General features: G+C 49.5%; 2 protein-coding genes across 3 annotated transcripts in view; both read right to left on the bottom strand.

Moving 5' to 3' along the window:
* Window positions 1–3,707, bottom strand: part of RFX4 (regulatory factor X4) — a 93,904-nt gene extending 90,197 nt beyond the window's left edge. Inside the window, exon 1 of one of the 2 annotated variants that reach the window (XM_065845507.2) lies at window positions 3,294–3,707. In XM_065845507.2, the coding sequence (XP_065701579.1) occupies window positions 3,294–3,336 (43 nt within the window). In that variant the 5' untranslated portion in view covers window positions 3,337–3,707. The remainder of the gene's footprint in view (window positions 1–3,293) is intronic. The other variant, XM_065845497.2, reaches the window with a different exon arrangement.
* Window positions 3,708–14,320: 10,613 nt separating this feature from the next.
* POLR3B (RNA polymerase III subunit B) overlaps window positions 14,321–16,342 on the bottom strand; it is an 83,436-nt gene continuing 81,414 nt past the window's right edge. Inside the window, exon 28 of the mRNA XM_065859689.2 lies at window positions 14,321–14,872. Within this exon, the coding sequence (XP_065715761.1) occupies window positions 14,743–14,872 (130 nt within the window). The 3' untranslated portion in view covers window positions 14,321–14,742. The remainder of the gene's footprint in view (window positions 14,873–16,342) is intronic.

Here is a 16,342-nt window from a genome sequence, read left to right as displayed (position 1 = left end):
CCGCCCCGTCCCGCCCCCGGGAGCGCACCCCCGCCAGCACCGTGTCGGTGTCACTAGAGGGGGCTGCGGCCGTGGAAACCTCTTATTAACACTCGGGATCTCCCACGAAGTCCCCCGCCCAAGCCGCCCTCCGGGGCTCCCCGGGTGCCGGCCTCGAGCGCATACTGCACCGCCGCCTTCCCTCGGCCCCCGGTGGGCTCTACCGGTGGAGGTGATGGGGTCCCGGTGCAGCGGTCCCTGGCCCGGCTGCTCCCGGGAGACAACGGACACGGAGGTGTCGGGGTCCGGCGAGGGTGTGGAGTGAGAGCTGAGCCCGGCGCAGAGCAGGCGGCAGGCGCGCTCCTGCAAGCCCCAAAAGCCAGACAGGGCACCCCCGGGGCGACCCCTTTGTGTCCCACAGCGAAAGGGAGGGCGGGCGGGCGAGTCCCGATAGGGGCTGCAGATTTCCCTCAGTGCTCGCCGGCTCCCGGCCCGACACGGGAGAATCACGGGCTTTAGAAACTACGCCTGAGCAGGGGGCGGGCGGGTGCCTTCCCGAGTTAACGGCGGTGCGGGAAAAGATGCCGCAAATCACCCTAGAAGGGTCTGATCCACACCCCCCCGCGTGGATGTCCCGCTCCCAGGCCCCGCCGGGCAGCGGGAGAACCGCGAAGGCAGCCCCACCAGTGCTGCCGGGGCCGGGACGGCCGAGCCGTGCCCGAGCCGGGCCGTCCGGGTCGGGCGCTGCTGCAGTCGCGCTGACGCTGCCCCGCGGGCCCCGTCCAGCCCGGGCCCCGGTGCCCTGCACTGGACGGGGAGCAGCTGGGGTGCGGGTTTCCATGCCCATAGACGGCCAGAAATCGGTTTAGGTTTGGTGACAGCCCCTGTGGGTGACTGCCCGGGTTAGGGAACGAGTTAAACAGGGATGAAAGCACATGGTACTGCTGGGGGAAGGGGAAAGAACCGAACCATTTCCTTGCCTTAAAATTAGAGCTGTGGCTGATTTTTTTTTTTTTTTTTTAATCCTGCTGCTTTAGGGGGGGAAAAAAAAACCAAACTGTTAAGGAGAAATTAAAACATGACTGATTTTTTTCAATGAAGCCATATTTCTCCACAATGCAAAAGGATCTTTACATAACAACTGAAACTCGGGAGAAAAGCTAATTGGATTAAGTCCTCTGAAAAGAAGGTTAAGGTGTCTGAATGAGACAACTGCAAAGCTCCACTTTTCCTGCCATCTGTTTAGCAAGACTAAAGTGTTTTCTGATTAATATTATCTTAATCAATCATGCTGCCATTTATTATAAACATACTGAATTTAAGGAACGAATATTAGGGGGGCTCAGCCTGAGGATGGACAATTTTGAATGCACAGATAGAAAACGCGGGGCTTTTTTGTGTTTGGTTTGTTGTTTTGTTTTCTTTAGCTTTGTTTTTCTTTTGCTTTGTTTTTCTTTCTCTAAAGACTCGTTACTCCCGACAACGAGAAGTTGCCAGCAGTGCCCTCAACTCCGCCTCGGCAGTGCCGCTGAACAGAAGGACAACTTTCTTTTACACCCTAGTAACTCCTGCACACGCTCTGACATGAACACAACGATTCCTTCCCCGCCGAACACTTACTCCCCGTAACAACCCCCCAGGTTTTGTCCCGGGGCCCCGGCAGGAAAAGTGGCCCAAACCCGGCTGGTGTCGCCGGTGGCCGGCGAGGGGTCGAGCCCGCCCGGTTCGCCAAGCCCCCGCTTCGGGACCACGGCAGGCGCAGCCGAACAGGGCCGGGCAGCCTCCGACCCTTCTCTTCTGTTGTTTTGTTTGGGGTTTTTGATCAATATTTAAATTTTACAAAATACCCTTTGCGCCGCCTTGGGGAAGAGGGGTGGGAAAGCCCTTGCTGGGTTCGGGGAGGCGGGGAGCAAAGAGGTGCCGGGGCTGCCCTGCTCCGCCGCCCCTTGCCCCGTCCCCACCCGCACCAGCTACACCTGCGGGGCGCTGGGCGACCCCGGAGGAACCGGGACGGAGTTGCAGGCGCCGCGGGGCAGCGTCGGGACGCGTCCCGCCGCGGCCGTCGGGGAGGCGCGGGGGAAACCCGATTCAGCTGCGGGCTCCGGCGGGGATGGGGCAGCCCGGTTCTCCGCTCCCCGGCCACCTCCCCGCCGTGCCGGCCGTCACAGCCGGGCACGGCGATCGCAGCCGGTACAGCGGCTGCAGGAGAGGACGGGGCAGGTCAGGAGCCAGGGAGCCGTCCATCCCGGGCAGTGCCCTGCCCAACCTGCGAGCTGTCCGCCTGGGAAACGCCTGGGCAGGATGGGAGGAACAGAAGGCGGGGAGTGTTTTCCGTTGCTAATAAAATGAATTAAAACCGCAAAGGTTATGTGGTGGCTGCCTGCCCTTCGCTGCATGCGGGCAGGCTGGAGCCGCTCTCAGGAGCGTGGCGTTGCCGGCGGTGGAAACCGGTGGCAACCATGGCCGGGGCCGCACGGGCATGGCCGGCGGGAGAAAAGGGGCCGCCGTTTCGGGAGGCTGCCGGCTGACAGCCGCGGTGGAAAGACCTAGGCCTGGGCCCTGCCCCCGGGAGAGCCATCGCCCCGCGTCCCCCTGCCGCGGCTCCGCGGGCCGAGCCGGGCGACACAGGCGGCCGTCAGGTGGCCGGGCGCGAGCTATGGCCCTCGGGCGAGTGGGCCCCTCCGCGGGCCCGTCCCTCTCTCCTCCTGCCTGCGGACTGCAGCCGCCCTTCTCCCATCCGGTTACCGGACCGTCCAAGTCCTCGTTTGAGGGTGCGGGGGAGAGACCCACCCTGTCCTTCGCCAAACTCCATCCCCTCCAAAGCAGTCCGGCCCTGGCTCTGCCTGCGGGACAAGATGACCTCGGTGGTGGGCTCGCTCTAACCCCACCAACCATCTTCCCTAATAAACCTCTTTTTCTCGCCATTCTGAAAGGTTCCGCTCAAACCTAAGCGAGCGCTTACAACTAAAAGGGGGCAGGAGAAAAGTTTTCCGGCCTATGGAGGAGAAAAGAAAGGAAAAAAAAAATAATAAAAAGGAGAAAAGGAAAAAAAAAAACCACTTTCCGCTCCACCGTATATACAAGCGCAACCTCAGGGCTCCAGCCCAGGGGCGAGAGCTCCCCCTGATCCTCGCGGCCACCACACCCCCCGCACCCCGTTCCTCCGCACACGCCCGGGCTCATTTGCCTGCGAGGCCGGTAAGGTGGACGGATCCCCCCCGCTGCCTCCCGCGCTGCCCCCGCCGCCACGGTCAAGTTGAAAAGTCCTCCCTGGAGTGCGAGAGGAGCCCGCTGCCTGCGGGGGGGGGACTTACCTGTGGAGTCCATATCGGGTTCCTCCAGCAACCCGCAATGCATGCTCTTCCCATGGACGGGACGGGAGCCCCAAGGTCCCGGGGTGTGGAGAGCCCCTATCTCAGGAGATGCTCGGGGGAGAGAGGGAGCAGGGTGGTGGCGAGGGGGTGGGGAGGGAGGACAGAGGCAGATAGTTTGGGCGGGGGGGGGGGGGAGGGTGTAGCGCGGGAGAGAGGGACACTCCGTAATCCAGCAGGGCAAAGCCAGACCCGTCAAAATGTTTGCGGATGTTTCATGGGAAAAAGCATCATTTTATAGAAGCCCTGATGGGAGAAATGTCATTGATAGGCCAGCCAGCCTGATGAATGGCTGCTACTCAGATGGGGATGTGGCAAGGCTCAATGTGAAGCCCATTGTGATGCTGTTTTGAATAAGAAAAGCTTTCCTCCAAAAAGGGGGGCCTTAGATCTACGCAATCCCAACACTTCGACTTCCCTCTTCTATTAGAGCATTAGAAACGTTTTTCTTATTTAAAGTTCCAGCGGCCTTTCCACTCCTCCCTTCCCTCCCCCAGCCCCCACCCAAGGTCCTTGGCTCATTACAGCCCGAGATCAAAATTGGCTTAGATCTTCAAACGGGCACTAGGTTTGGGGTTGTGCTCTTTGGGGCAGCCGGGTGTGCGTGCAGCGCCGCCGAACTCCCCTCCTCCTCCTCCTCCTCCTCCTCCCGGTGGGCTCTGGGTTGGGATCCTTCGCGGGCACATGGCGTTGGAAGCTACACAGCTTCCCAAATATCTTGTAAGCATAGTTTATTGGGGGGAAAAAAAAAAAAAAAAGGACGATGTGTGTGGGTAAAGGAAGAGGCGGGAGTGAGGGGAGAGAGAAATTGCCAGCGTCTCGGCGAGCGGTGCTGAAGTTGCAGATCTATGGCAGAGACTCCCCGTGCGTCTCCCCGCGGCCCCGGGCGGCGAGGGCAAGGCGGGGTGGGGGCCGCCCCGCCACCGGTCTTTCTGCCAGTGAAGAGCGGCTGTCCCGGAGAACTTTCCGTGGGACCGGGGGGAAAGAAGGGAGGGGGGGATCCCGGTGGCCAAGAGAAACGAAGAAGCAAACGGGTGCGTTTTTAAACTCGTGTTCCCTTGCAGCTTTAGCCCGAGGATGCGAGGATCCCTTTTTGAGTTAGCACGTTGCGGGGGGAGCAGGGGGCAGGACGGAGGCTGGAAAAAGTTGCTTATTCTGCATGCGGTTGTGTGTGCTGGAAGTGGAAGTAAAAGTGCAAAGCTAGGGCTCTGATAAAAGTGGCTGGTTTAGGGAAGGAAAAGCTGTGATTAGAATATGAATAGAGCTCCAGGAGAGGAAGAGAAAGGGGGATTATAGCTGAATTACTTTGACCATGGACAGAGCCAACGTTTTCCACTCTTCTCCCCCTTTCCCCTCCCAACACCCAGACTACCCCCCTTCCCTTTCCCCTTCGGAAAAGAAGAAAAAAAAAAAAGGAAGAAAAAAAACCCAACCACCAACCCCACACAGCAAAACAAGCGGCGAGGTTGCTACGGAGGAAACTCAGCGCTCCGCCGTGCCTTAGCATCCCCCGGCGGGCCGGCAGCGGGAGAACCGGCGGTGCTCACCGCCCCGCGCAGCCCGGCCCTGCGGGACGGGGCCGGTGGACAGCCGGGGGCGGCCGGTGCAACTCCCCCCCAGCCCCTCAGACCGACTTTTGGCGCGGGGAGCCCAGGGTGCCTGAAGAGTAGGCGGATAAAAATCATACCGGGGTGAGACAGTGCGAAAACCGAGCCGGCAGCAACTGAATAGCGCTTGAGATCGCGCCAGGGAAGCCGACCTGCTCGCTCTGCCCGCGGTGGGGATGTGCCCGGAGAGGGGGGAACAAGGCCCGGGGACGCTGACACCCTCCTCCCGCTACCCCTCATCCCACCAGAAAACAATCTCAACCCATAGCAAGGGTTGTGCTTTCCCCCCACTGCCACGGCTTTGGCACTGGGGAAGAACCACCCCTCGCTTCCTTCCACCACCCGTGTGCTGCCGGGCTGGCTCTGCTCCAAACGGCAACGCACCGGGCCCCGACGGGGTGGGCACGGCGGGCCCTGTGGCCGCCGAGCGTTCCCTCGACGGCGCGGCCCGCGGTTCCTGCTGCCGGCGGCCACCGCCCGAGGTCCGCTGCCTCCGCACCGGCCTTCTCCACCCGCGGCTCCTCGGGCCTGCCCGGCCACCTGCCCCGCGGCGGGACTCCCTAACACCGCCCCCCAGCCGCGCCAGACCGGCACTCCTGCTCTGTCAGTGGGGGGGACAGGCGCTGCCCCGCCGCCAAACGCCCGTGGAGCCCGTGGGGTGTGCGTGAAGCTGGTTTTGATCACCAACGCCAAAACAGAGTTGTTCCCCGCTCTCCCATCCCCCTTTTATTTTTCGTTTTTTTTCCTCCTAAGGTTTTACCGTGAAGTGGTGCAAGTCCTGAGGGGCGTCCATGGGGTGAGGGGCCCTTGGGGTCTGTCTGCCCTTTTTGGGGTAAGCACATGCCCTGCGGGGAAAGCAGAAGCATCACGAAAACACGAGGGACAGACGTTTCTGGCCTTGAGCAAGCCTCGTTTCTGAAGCATCATGAAATCAGCGCGAACTTTAAAAATTAGGGAATGCTGACAGGGAGCTGTCTGTAAGCAGGGAGGTTACCTGGTGCCCAAATGACTTCCAGCCACAGCCCTGGTCTCCATCACAAGTGCTCTGTGTGTATGGAGAGCCAAGTCATCACCAGTTTAAAACACCAAGGAACTGCTTCTGTGCTGTCGGCATCCCAGAGAGGAGCAAAATAAAAACACAGGACATGGAACATAGGGATATGTTCTTTCTAGGGGGATGAGAAGGATGGGATTTAGCGCAGTCTGTATGTCTAGAGGTCTGGGCTCTTCTTTGACATGACATGAAGATGTATGTTCTCTATAGGTGATGATGCATGGCCAGGATTGTCACCAGTACTTCTGTTAGACCAGAGGTACTTGTTGCAATCTGCTTATTCCCTGTCTCTCCAGATTGGTTCCTGTCTCCACATTCTTGTGGAATATGTCAGTGCTGTTGTCTTCCTGTTCACCTAATCCCCACTCAGTGTGTCTGGTCTCCTTGGTGTACTTCCACAGCTCAGTCATCATTACTTTGCATTGCTTACCTTTTTAAAAAGCATCTTGTGCTTCTGGATATCCCACATGACACTTAATAAAAGACTGTACTCTTCTGAAAGTGTGAAGCATCTCCTCCCATGAAAACCAGGTTTACTTAATGTGCTACAGGTTGGAAGCATTGCAAGCCACTAGCCTTCTTCGAAAGTGTAGGCTGCAGGATTTGATTTTGTATAGAATACAGGAGAGTTCTTGGCTAGGGTGCAAAGAGTATACAATTGGGAATTTTCACTCCAGGTTCATGCCTGTGCAGAACATCTACAAGTCATAAAATACACAGTATAACCCCACACTGCATCAGCTGATGTGTTTTTAGTGGAGAGGGACTCTGTTGCTACTGTGAAAGGAACACCACTTTCATTCAAGAATGAATACAACCTTGTACTGGTGCATGGAGAGAAGAGCAGTGTCATCAAGGGAACAGAAGACACATTCCAGATTGCATCCAAGCTGCCCAACAACTGGATGTGAAGCTGTCACATCCTTTTAGATGACCAACTGGTTATGAGTTTCTTTTGATGGTTTAGCAAGGCAGAGGTATGCAGGAGGAATGACAGTTCATATCAACTTATTGCCTAGATAATTGGAGCTCTCTCAAAACCACCTTTGCATGACTGTCTTCCACTCTGTTGTCTATTTTGTCAATAGGCCACAGACACAGAAGCTTGTATTACCATAAAAAGCTGCTTATGCTGTTATTAGACTCTAAACATCAGTACTAGACTCTAAGATGAATATTTTGGTGGTAAACACCAATAGGAGATTTTCAGCAAAAGAAAATTGTCAGCACAAGAACAAAAAAGTATAAACTGTTATTAATTAAGCTAGAATATCCAAGGCAACTTTACGCTGAAGTTCCAGAGAAGTTTGCTCACAGACTAGCAGGGACAAGAACCTGCATTAGTTTTAGGGACAAGTGTGAATAGCTTGTGAAAGGAGCCATGTAAAATGGTTTTCTGCAACATCAAGGATCTAAGTTCTGTGACTCGGGATCTTTTTGGATCCAGCGTATCTCTGCACAGACTATAAGATTGTTGGCAGCAGCCAAATACACAGCGACACTTCACGATTTTCGCAGTGACTGCAGTCTGTGAGTTGTTCCATATTTTCTTACTTGCCCAAGCCAGCAGTTTTCTGCCTCTCAGACTGAACACACAGTTATGTCCACCTTCCTTCTCAGCTCCATTCCTCTGTTTCTGCTGGGCAAATCCCTTGGAAGAAACAGAGAAGTATCTTGTTTCTGTATTAGCTTCCCTTTCCCACCTATCTTTACTATCAGAACAGGAAATGTTAAATTATTTTATGTATATTAACACTCGTGAGGAACCTATACATATAGGTGAAGGACACGATATGGGGTAAGCTGACAGATGGTTCCTGGAATCAACTCTGTTCATGTACTTGGGGAGCGTGATGCTGACAGATGCAGGAATTGGGAAAAGAATATCAAAAGGCTGCCTAGGTAAACACATACACGGATTCCTTCAAAAGGCTTTAATTGACCCAAGCACTGAGAGAAAGTGGCTGGGGCAGGCACATATGCAGGTATTGGGTAGAAGATGAGCAGAAGAACTGAGGCATGCAAATGGTGGATTGCACGTACACTGGGCAGGGGGCACCTTCTTTTTAGTTTGAAAGAAAAGTAACATGAATTGCAGCTGGCTTACTGTAGCTACAGACAAGTTTGAATCCAAGTTTTGTTGAAGGTAAGCATAGGTCAGCCTTAAATTATCTTTTTTTTTCTTTCACTAATGTTTGTGGAAGGAATTTTGCTCAGCTCCAGTTCGCAGGTTCATGGAGAAGTGCAGTGCCAGCGTTGCCAAAACGGGGACCAGCGAAAACATCTTTTTCATACTGATCAGTTTCAGCCTGCGTGGAGGAAGGGAATTCACTCTTCTGGGTAGTATTGATGTCTGTACAAGTCCAGAAGAACCACTGCCCCCAGGGCTGCTGCCCAGAACACTCAGCCTGAGGGACTCTTGCTGACTTGAGTATGAGAAAAGGGCAAGCACTCATCGATTTCTGAGCTTACACCAGATTTAGCTGGCTTTTGTTGTGTGTGGCTGGTACTAGTTACCAGAGGATTTGTACTGCGTGTTGGAAGAAGAGCCAGCCCTAAAAGCTATTATAGACAACAGACACAGAAAAGATCCATTCCAGACTGCATCTAAGCTGCCGAACAACTGGATGTGAAGCTGTCGTATCCTTTCAGATGACCGACTGATAATGAGTTTCTTTTGATCTGCCTGGAGCATGGAGAATTACCTTAGGTGCCTGCCTCTGGCTGGCAGGGTGAGGCCGGAATACAGAGTTAAGTTTTCATTTCACTAGGAGTTCAAGGGAAAACCATTTCCATTATTAGAACATAAGTTTCGCAAAATATTAGAACTTTACTGTCTAGCACACTGATTTATTTTCTTGGATTTTGAGTTATTTTTCTGTTTATAATGTGTTGTTTGCTAAGTCTGAGTGGACAGTAACTACCATGCACTGTCTGGAATGATAAAGCATATGCATAGGTCAAGTAGCTCCCCAAAACTCACGCTAATGAAAAGACAACGGTTCCGCTGCAGTTAGCAGCAGGGAATTGCTTTTGTTTTGGAAGTAACATGCTGTTTATATACTGACTGGGAGGAGGGGACAAAGACATTCACAATGAACTATTGGAAAAAATATGTGGTCGTTGGAACCACCTCAGTTGTACCTGCCTCAGGAAATACACAAATGAATGGGCAGCTGTAATTAGGAGAAAGATATGGTTGGTTGAGGCTTTTTTCCCCAGCAGCAAGATGCAAGAGCAATGGGCTGCTCACAAGCTTGGAAGAGTCTTTCAGGAGATGTAAGAAAGGCCCAAGTCCATTTACGGGGTACCCAACAGAAAACTGTGTTGTTGACTTCAAAACAGGAATAAAGCCATATAAACCACCTTTTAAATACTCCAACTGCAAAAAAATCATTGTATTGGCTCTGACCCGGATTTGGAAAGTTCAACTGAGACTTCTGGTGTTCTGGGATGTACATTCATATGTACGGAAGGCAAAAAGGGTGTATTTGGTGACATCCAACGGTAGGACAAGGGGTAATGGGTTCAAACTGGAACACAAGAGGTTCCACTTAAATTTGAGAAGGAACTTCTTCTCAGTAAGGGTGACAGAGCACTGGAACAGGCTGCCCAGGAGGGTTGTGGAGTCTCCTTCTCTGGGAACATTCAAAATCTGCCTGGACACCTTCCTGTGTAACCTCATCTGGGTGTTCCTGCTCCGGTGAGGGGATTGGACTGGATGATCTTTTGAGGTCCCTTCCAATCCCTAACACTCTGTGATTCTGTGATTTGTCTCCTGGGTCCATACAGTGGGCTCTTAAATGATTGCTGAGAGGCAAAACTGATCCACTGGCCAATCATGCAGTCTTCGCTACCTGGAAGAAGAGAGTCTGACTAGGGCTATGTGCACAGGGTAGAGTAGGGCTGACAGAGCAGCCAGTCCTTACTCCTGCACCTCTCTACCCCTTCCCAAAGAAAGAATTACCCCACTGAAACTGGTTGTTCCAGGCTGAGATGAAAACATCTCATGAGAAGGATGAGCCGAAATCAGAACTTGGGTTCAAACATGCTCAAGTTTCTAGCAGAGTTTAGGTCTAAAACATGGATCTGTTTTCTGGGTTTCTGAGCTTCAGGCACAGAAACTGGAATCCAGATCTTCACCGTGCCTCGCACACATTAAGCCTCCCAGCACTGGTCCAGCTAACAGCAGAGAGTCACCATCTGGCTGGGTTTTACGGTTTGATGAAGTGCTTAGTTTTAAGGCAAGCACGTGTCTGGCACCAGGGGACTGTGGAGTCCTGATCCCAGTTCTGGCACCGTCTTCCTGTGGCCCTGGGCAAGTCATGTCCTCTTCAGCGGAGGGAATTCATCGAGTGCCCCACGGCCCCGCTGAATCGGCGATGGGCTGTAAAACAATCCTCAGCTCTGCACGGACAAGAGGCCTCTCAGCAGCGCTGAGCCCACCCCATGTCACGGACCAGAGATGCTTGTGCCCCCCACACTGCTGCTGCGGTCACCAAGCAGGGGCTGCGAGACAGGGAAGCCAGTTCAGGGCTTATGCACCCTCACATTAGGGCCATCCTCGCCTTCAAGTGCCTCGAGACAAAGTACAGACACGTTTTCAGCCTCTCTAGTTTGGTTTTACAGCTGCACGACACCGTTGATTCTTCCCATCAGGCTTTACAGGTGTGGGCTGAGCAAGGCTTGCAAACCCATTTTCAGATGCAGAGCACTGTTCATTAGTTTGCCATTTGCTATCACTGATTATTCTTCAGTCTTTTTACGTTTTGAATTATGACGTACTCCCATTTTGCTATAAACCACAGATATTTTTCTATTTACATTAGAAAACCTGAGAAAAGACACATGGTAATTTATCATCATCACGATGGGTCTATGTTTTTCATTGGTTTTCCTCCCTGTTTATGAAACAAGTAGAGAGTCCAAAGTACTGCAAGCTCTCTTTTGCTTCCAAAGAAGCTTCAATGTGCAGCAAACTCTTAATGAGATATGGACATCACAAACAAAACCAATTGTGCTTAGTGGGAGCCCTTTACTTTCCACATCTTAAAATTATTAAATCTCAGTCTGCCTATATTTCATTATTATATTCCCTTTGAGTGCCAAAATTTGCCGGTCTGGTTTCATTCTTCTCTATAGTTTGTTTTTTTAGTTTCTAAGTTTGGAAACATTTACCTTAAAAAAAAAAAAAGTAAAAAAACTTGTAAGGGTTATGTAAGTCATTCAAAGCGAGGCTGTTTTGGATGTCAAGAGAATGGGATCAGACTCCTTTCAGTGGTGCCCAATGATAGGATGAGGGGCAACGGGCACAGACTGAAGCACAGGAGGTTCCATCTAAACGTGAGGAGAAACTTCTTTACTTTGAGGGTGCCAGAGCACTGGACAGGCTGCCCAGAGAGGCTGTGGAGTCTCCTTCTCTGGAGACATTCAAGACCCACCTGGACACATTTCTGTGCTATCTGCTCTAGTGAACCTGATTTAGCAGGTGGGTTGGACTGGATGATCTCCAGATGTCCCTTCCAACTCCAGCCATTCTGTGATTCTGTTTTTCTGAACTCTGAACAAGTGACCTATCTTGCCCACAGTTCCAGAACTGGCTAAAAGACCCATGCTTTGCTCTCCCCCAGAGCATTCTGCAGCTCAGCCCCGGCTTTATCCTGTTTCTCACAACAGAACAGTAGAGCTGGACATCTATGGCATTTGAAGGAGCAGCTTTTACTTAACATCTTTGTTTTGCAGTGAAATTCATTACTGAATTCTAGACCTGTATATGGTTCTTACCTTTTAATAGCATTTCATCCTTTCTGTGCAAAGTAAATGGCAAATTATACCATATGGTGTTAGGTATCTCTTCCAACAGCAGCACACACCTCCAGCTTATCTCAGAAAGTGGACTGTACTTTGCATTTCAGCTGGGACTAACACTAGTGACCTTGGTACTGAATAGCATTTCTAGAAAGCCTCTCCTAGACACTAAATACAAGAAATAAAGAAGCTGCAATGGAATAAAAACTTTATGGCAGTTTTCAAGCCACAGTTCCTTGTGCTAAAGGCTTAAGATTTTGTTAAGTGTGGTTCAGATTACCATATCTCTTTCAGCAATTTGGCAGAGTCAGGGCAGGGTTGATTTGGGCCAGTCCAGTGACAGCAGTACAACCATCAGCTGACATAAGACCTCTTTGTGAAGGCATTCCCTGTATGAAAAGGGGGAGGGGAACCTGGCTAGGAGGATAATTCAAAGGGCTGCAGAGATGAGGCTCACCAGAGGAAAGCAGTGTGACAGTTCTGGGGTTCTGAGAATCTATGTTACCTCAGCAGTCCATGTGTCATAATTTTTCCTGGCTCCAGTAGGATTCCTTCCTTGAATCACCACTTAGACATTCCAGGAACCCAGAGCTGTTTGTTCCGTTTATGCTGCTGTTTTTGTAATGCTTATTCCATTGCCAAGAGACTACTTGCAGGTGTCTATTACAATGGAACATAGGTAGCCTCTTCAAGAGAGGCAAAAAGTAAAAAACAGAGTTTCAGCTCAGATCTACATTCCACTAACCCTCTGGCATATGCACAGGGTTAGGTTAGACCACAATGATGTGTGAACGAAACTGAGGTAGGTACCACCAGAACAGTTGAGAGTGGGTGACCCTCACTCACTGCCAGACACGTCTAGTTTCTATGTTCTACTGGATCCATCATTGCTAAGGCTGCCCCTTTCCTCCTAAGCTTCAACTACTGCAGAGGATTTCCTTCACTCTCACAAAACCCTTCCTCCCCACACTTTCATCAGCTCAAGGCAAACTAGCTGCAATGGGTTGCACACAGAGCTGCTCTCTCAATAGGGTTACTCAGGAGCACACTCCTTTGCTCCTCCTCCCTCTATGCTATGCTTGCTTAAATTTCCACAGGTGTAACTCTACACATTGCTTAGTCTTTAATGTCCTCTAGCTCCAATCATCTAACCTGGGAGACCACTTAAGAGCAGACTAGCTGGCAAGAACATTTGATCCTCAGCATAGTTTCCTTGATCCAGGTCAGAACTTTCCCCCACCAGCAGGCTGTATAGCCTTGGAGGCTCACTCCCTCTGCTGGTGTGCCGAGCCTCAGCCTGGCAATTTCAGGGCGCAAAGGAAAGGTGGTTAATTTGGTTGGGGCTTTTGGTTAACTCCTTCCTCCAGTTTGAAGCAGTAGGTCACTTGCTTGTAACTCTTTATGAACAACCCAGAGCTGTTCAGATCCTGGTATAGGTGCTTCATGAGCTTTTCCAATCCAAATGTGCTGTGTTGACATCTGTCCAGTTTAAACAAAACAACAACAAAACCAAAACAAAACAATAAAAAACCCAAAACCCAAAAAACCACCCCCCTATCCCTTCAGACTTGATTTGTAAGCCCAGACACAAAAGTCTAAGTATTTTGGTGGAAGCTTAAAAAACAAGCCTACTCAGGCTGATACTCAGATGTGCTTCTTAAGCAGCCAAGAGAAATAGCAGCAACGTGACTCAAGAAGTGTCAGGATCCATATGAGGAGCCAAAGAGCATCTCAGGGCTTCCAGATCATGGGCAGTGTTCTGCATCCTCACTGATCTACGGTGCTGCCTTTCTCTGAAGCACCTGAACATGTGCATATTTTGTCTCAACTTCAGTGTGACTACTCCTTTGCTTAAAAAGTTAACCACATGCTTTGTTGGGTAAGGACTAAAGTGCATTTAGGGTACTAAGTGACTCTTAGTTCATCCACTGCTTTAGTTCTAGGCTGTAGATCTCATGAAAAAATTCAGCTGTTCCCTTTCTAAATCCCTTCAGGTCATTCAAACCTGCTTCACTGCTTCACCGTCAATGGAAGATTCATTGTGTTGTTGTTGTGTTTAAGTTTTAGCTATGCCCATATTAAAAAAAAAAAAAAGTTTTTAAGTCCTAGGACAGCACGCACCAGTACCTAGTGTTTGCAACTCGTGTTTTCAGGGCAGTGTATTATTACATTTACTATACTGAGTAGGAATTATTATCTGTAAGCTGTATCATACACTTGGTGCATATACAGTTACTTCCCTTGAACTTCATGGAAACTGCGTGCATTTAGCTGAAAGCAGACTAACTGCATAATCACACCATTTCTGGCACACAAATGCACCTGCATATTGAAATCCCACTCAAAATGTCTGATTTCAAGTTCTTGAAAAAGTAGTTTCATTTCTCTAAGCCTGACACTACTTAACAGAATTATAACGCTTTAACAAAATGCTTTAGGAATAGGAAAATGGTTTAGAAATAATAAGAAGGCTTTATAACCATCAACGCATATTCAGGTAATATTATTTAAAACATTTATTAGTCTTTCATATTCCACTGGTCTGGAAAACATTTTTAACCTCTATGAACAAGATGTGCATTCAGCTCAGCTCAAGTCCTAGTCCAGAAAAGCGCTTTCCAAAACCAAGCGTGGGGTTGTCTGAAGTGAAACAAGTGCTTTGCTGGATTATGGCCTTATTCCACAATTCCCACATGTCCTGTTCACTCAGACTAATCAAGCCTTTCAGAACTGTGTATTCCACTGACAGAGTCTCCACTGTCAACTTAACACCAGGTAGGATAAGTAAGAAAGATTTCTTACACTGTCTTACACCTCCTTTCTACCCACTCAGGTTTTAGAATTATTCTTGTTCCCCCCTCAAAAAATCTTCCAGTTATATATGCTGGATTTAATTTCTGTAAAGTACTTCTTTCTATCTTTTTCATTCATTGTACTTAGCTAGCTTTAGCCTAGGTATGATATTCATTGACTGCAGTTCTTGGAACAGGAGTTTGCAGGCATATGGTATGCGCAGAGAAGACACATGACATGAAGATTTGCAGTAGTGGCACCTAGGGAAACAAAGCAAAAAAAACAACGTCAGAGTTGGTACATAAATGAAGCTCTGGAGAAAAAAAAAGTCGCCACTATCCACTGGTTTCTTTGTCCACCTGCATTTAATCACTGGGTTCAGTCCCAGAAGGAGCCAAGTGCTTGACACAGTTTAGCACTTAAGGAAGTCATAACTTTAAGCCCCTCAATAATGTGACTGAAATCAACAAGAACCTAATTTTAAACCCGCACTTTTCTTGGAGGAGAATCACAGCGCTCAGTAGCTAACAGGACTGACTTCTGCTGCTTCACCACTCATGAAACTGCCAACACAAATTCAGCATTGTGTAATGAGAGAAAGGAGGTGAGGGAAGCTAACTATTTCTGCAAAACATGGTTAACAGTCCAGTTTCTGTTTTATATACATGTCACGAAAGGGCAGCAGGAAGAAAGAAGGTTAACACTTAGTTTTTTTCCTTATACGTAGTTTTAGCCTATAATGTCTCAAGTCGGTACGTATTCCTACCTCAGAAAAGAGGCATCTCTCATCTTACGTCACTGCGTGAACAGCCAAAGCTTTAGTTGAGACGGGAAACAAGTAAAAACTGCTTTACCATATATTATTTGCACTCTTTACTCAAATAATGATCTTAAAATTCTGGGGGAAAGCGATTTTTTGTCATATAGATATAACCTTGATCATAAAAGGTATAGATAGGCTGGTCACTCAGCCATCTTTCCAGTATTGGGACCCAAATTCAGTGGTGGCAGCAATTGTTTAAATTATTCAGTTTCATACTGTGTACACACAAAGTAAATTAAAAATCTTTCTTATAAATATCAGTTTCCAATCTCCATATTTCCTCATTCTCCTGTATATTCCATCTTCTGGTTCTGAAGAGTTGAGAAAGCCAGGCCTTTGGGAACATGGAGTGACTCAGCACTTCTCTAATGGTCTAACAAAGTTCTTTTTTTATTTCTGTGTTTCAAATTTCTATTTCTGCCATAAAGTCATAACAGTCCGACGACACACTTAAGGAAGAATTAGCAAAATTTCTACATGCTTCTGTGGTATGGAATGAGACTGAGGATCAACATCTAGTCATTTGTTCCTGTTACCTATGAACTTGACCCAGAGCACGTAGAAGTCAATGGGGACAGGTCCAATAAAGTCTGTGAGTGTTAATAAGGTTCTTGGTTATGAGAGTTGGCATTAGTCTTACAGTTGCTTTTTTGGACACCGCTACTTCTCTTTCACACACATACCTAAAGAACATGTTGAAGAGCTGGTTATTTTCCAAGAAAACTGTGGTTGCCCTGACCTCCACATGCTCCATACTTAGGGTATGTTTTTTTTAAAACCAATAAAGTTGTCAAACAACAGTACAGAAGCCCTAATTACATTTCTGCAGTTCATGATGAGGAGTGAGGCTTCACTTCTTCCCAGTAATTGCTTTCGCTTTGTCTGAATCTGACTAGAGGCAGCAAGA

Source organism: Patagioenas fasciata, chromosome 1 (assembly GCF_037038585.1).
Source record: "Patagioenas fasciata isolate bPatFas1 chromosome 1, bPatFas1.hap1, whole genome shotgun sequence".
Taxonomy (NCBI): domain Eukaryota; kingdom Metazoa; phylum Chordata; class Aves; order Columbiformes; family Columbidae; genus Patagioenas; species Patagioenas fasciata.
The sequence above is the reverse complement of the archived record's forward strand: the minus strand, read 5'-3'. Positions and strand labels throughout refer to the sequence as shown.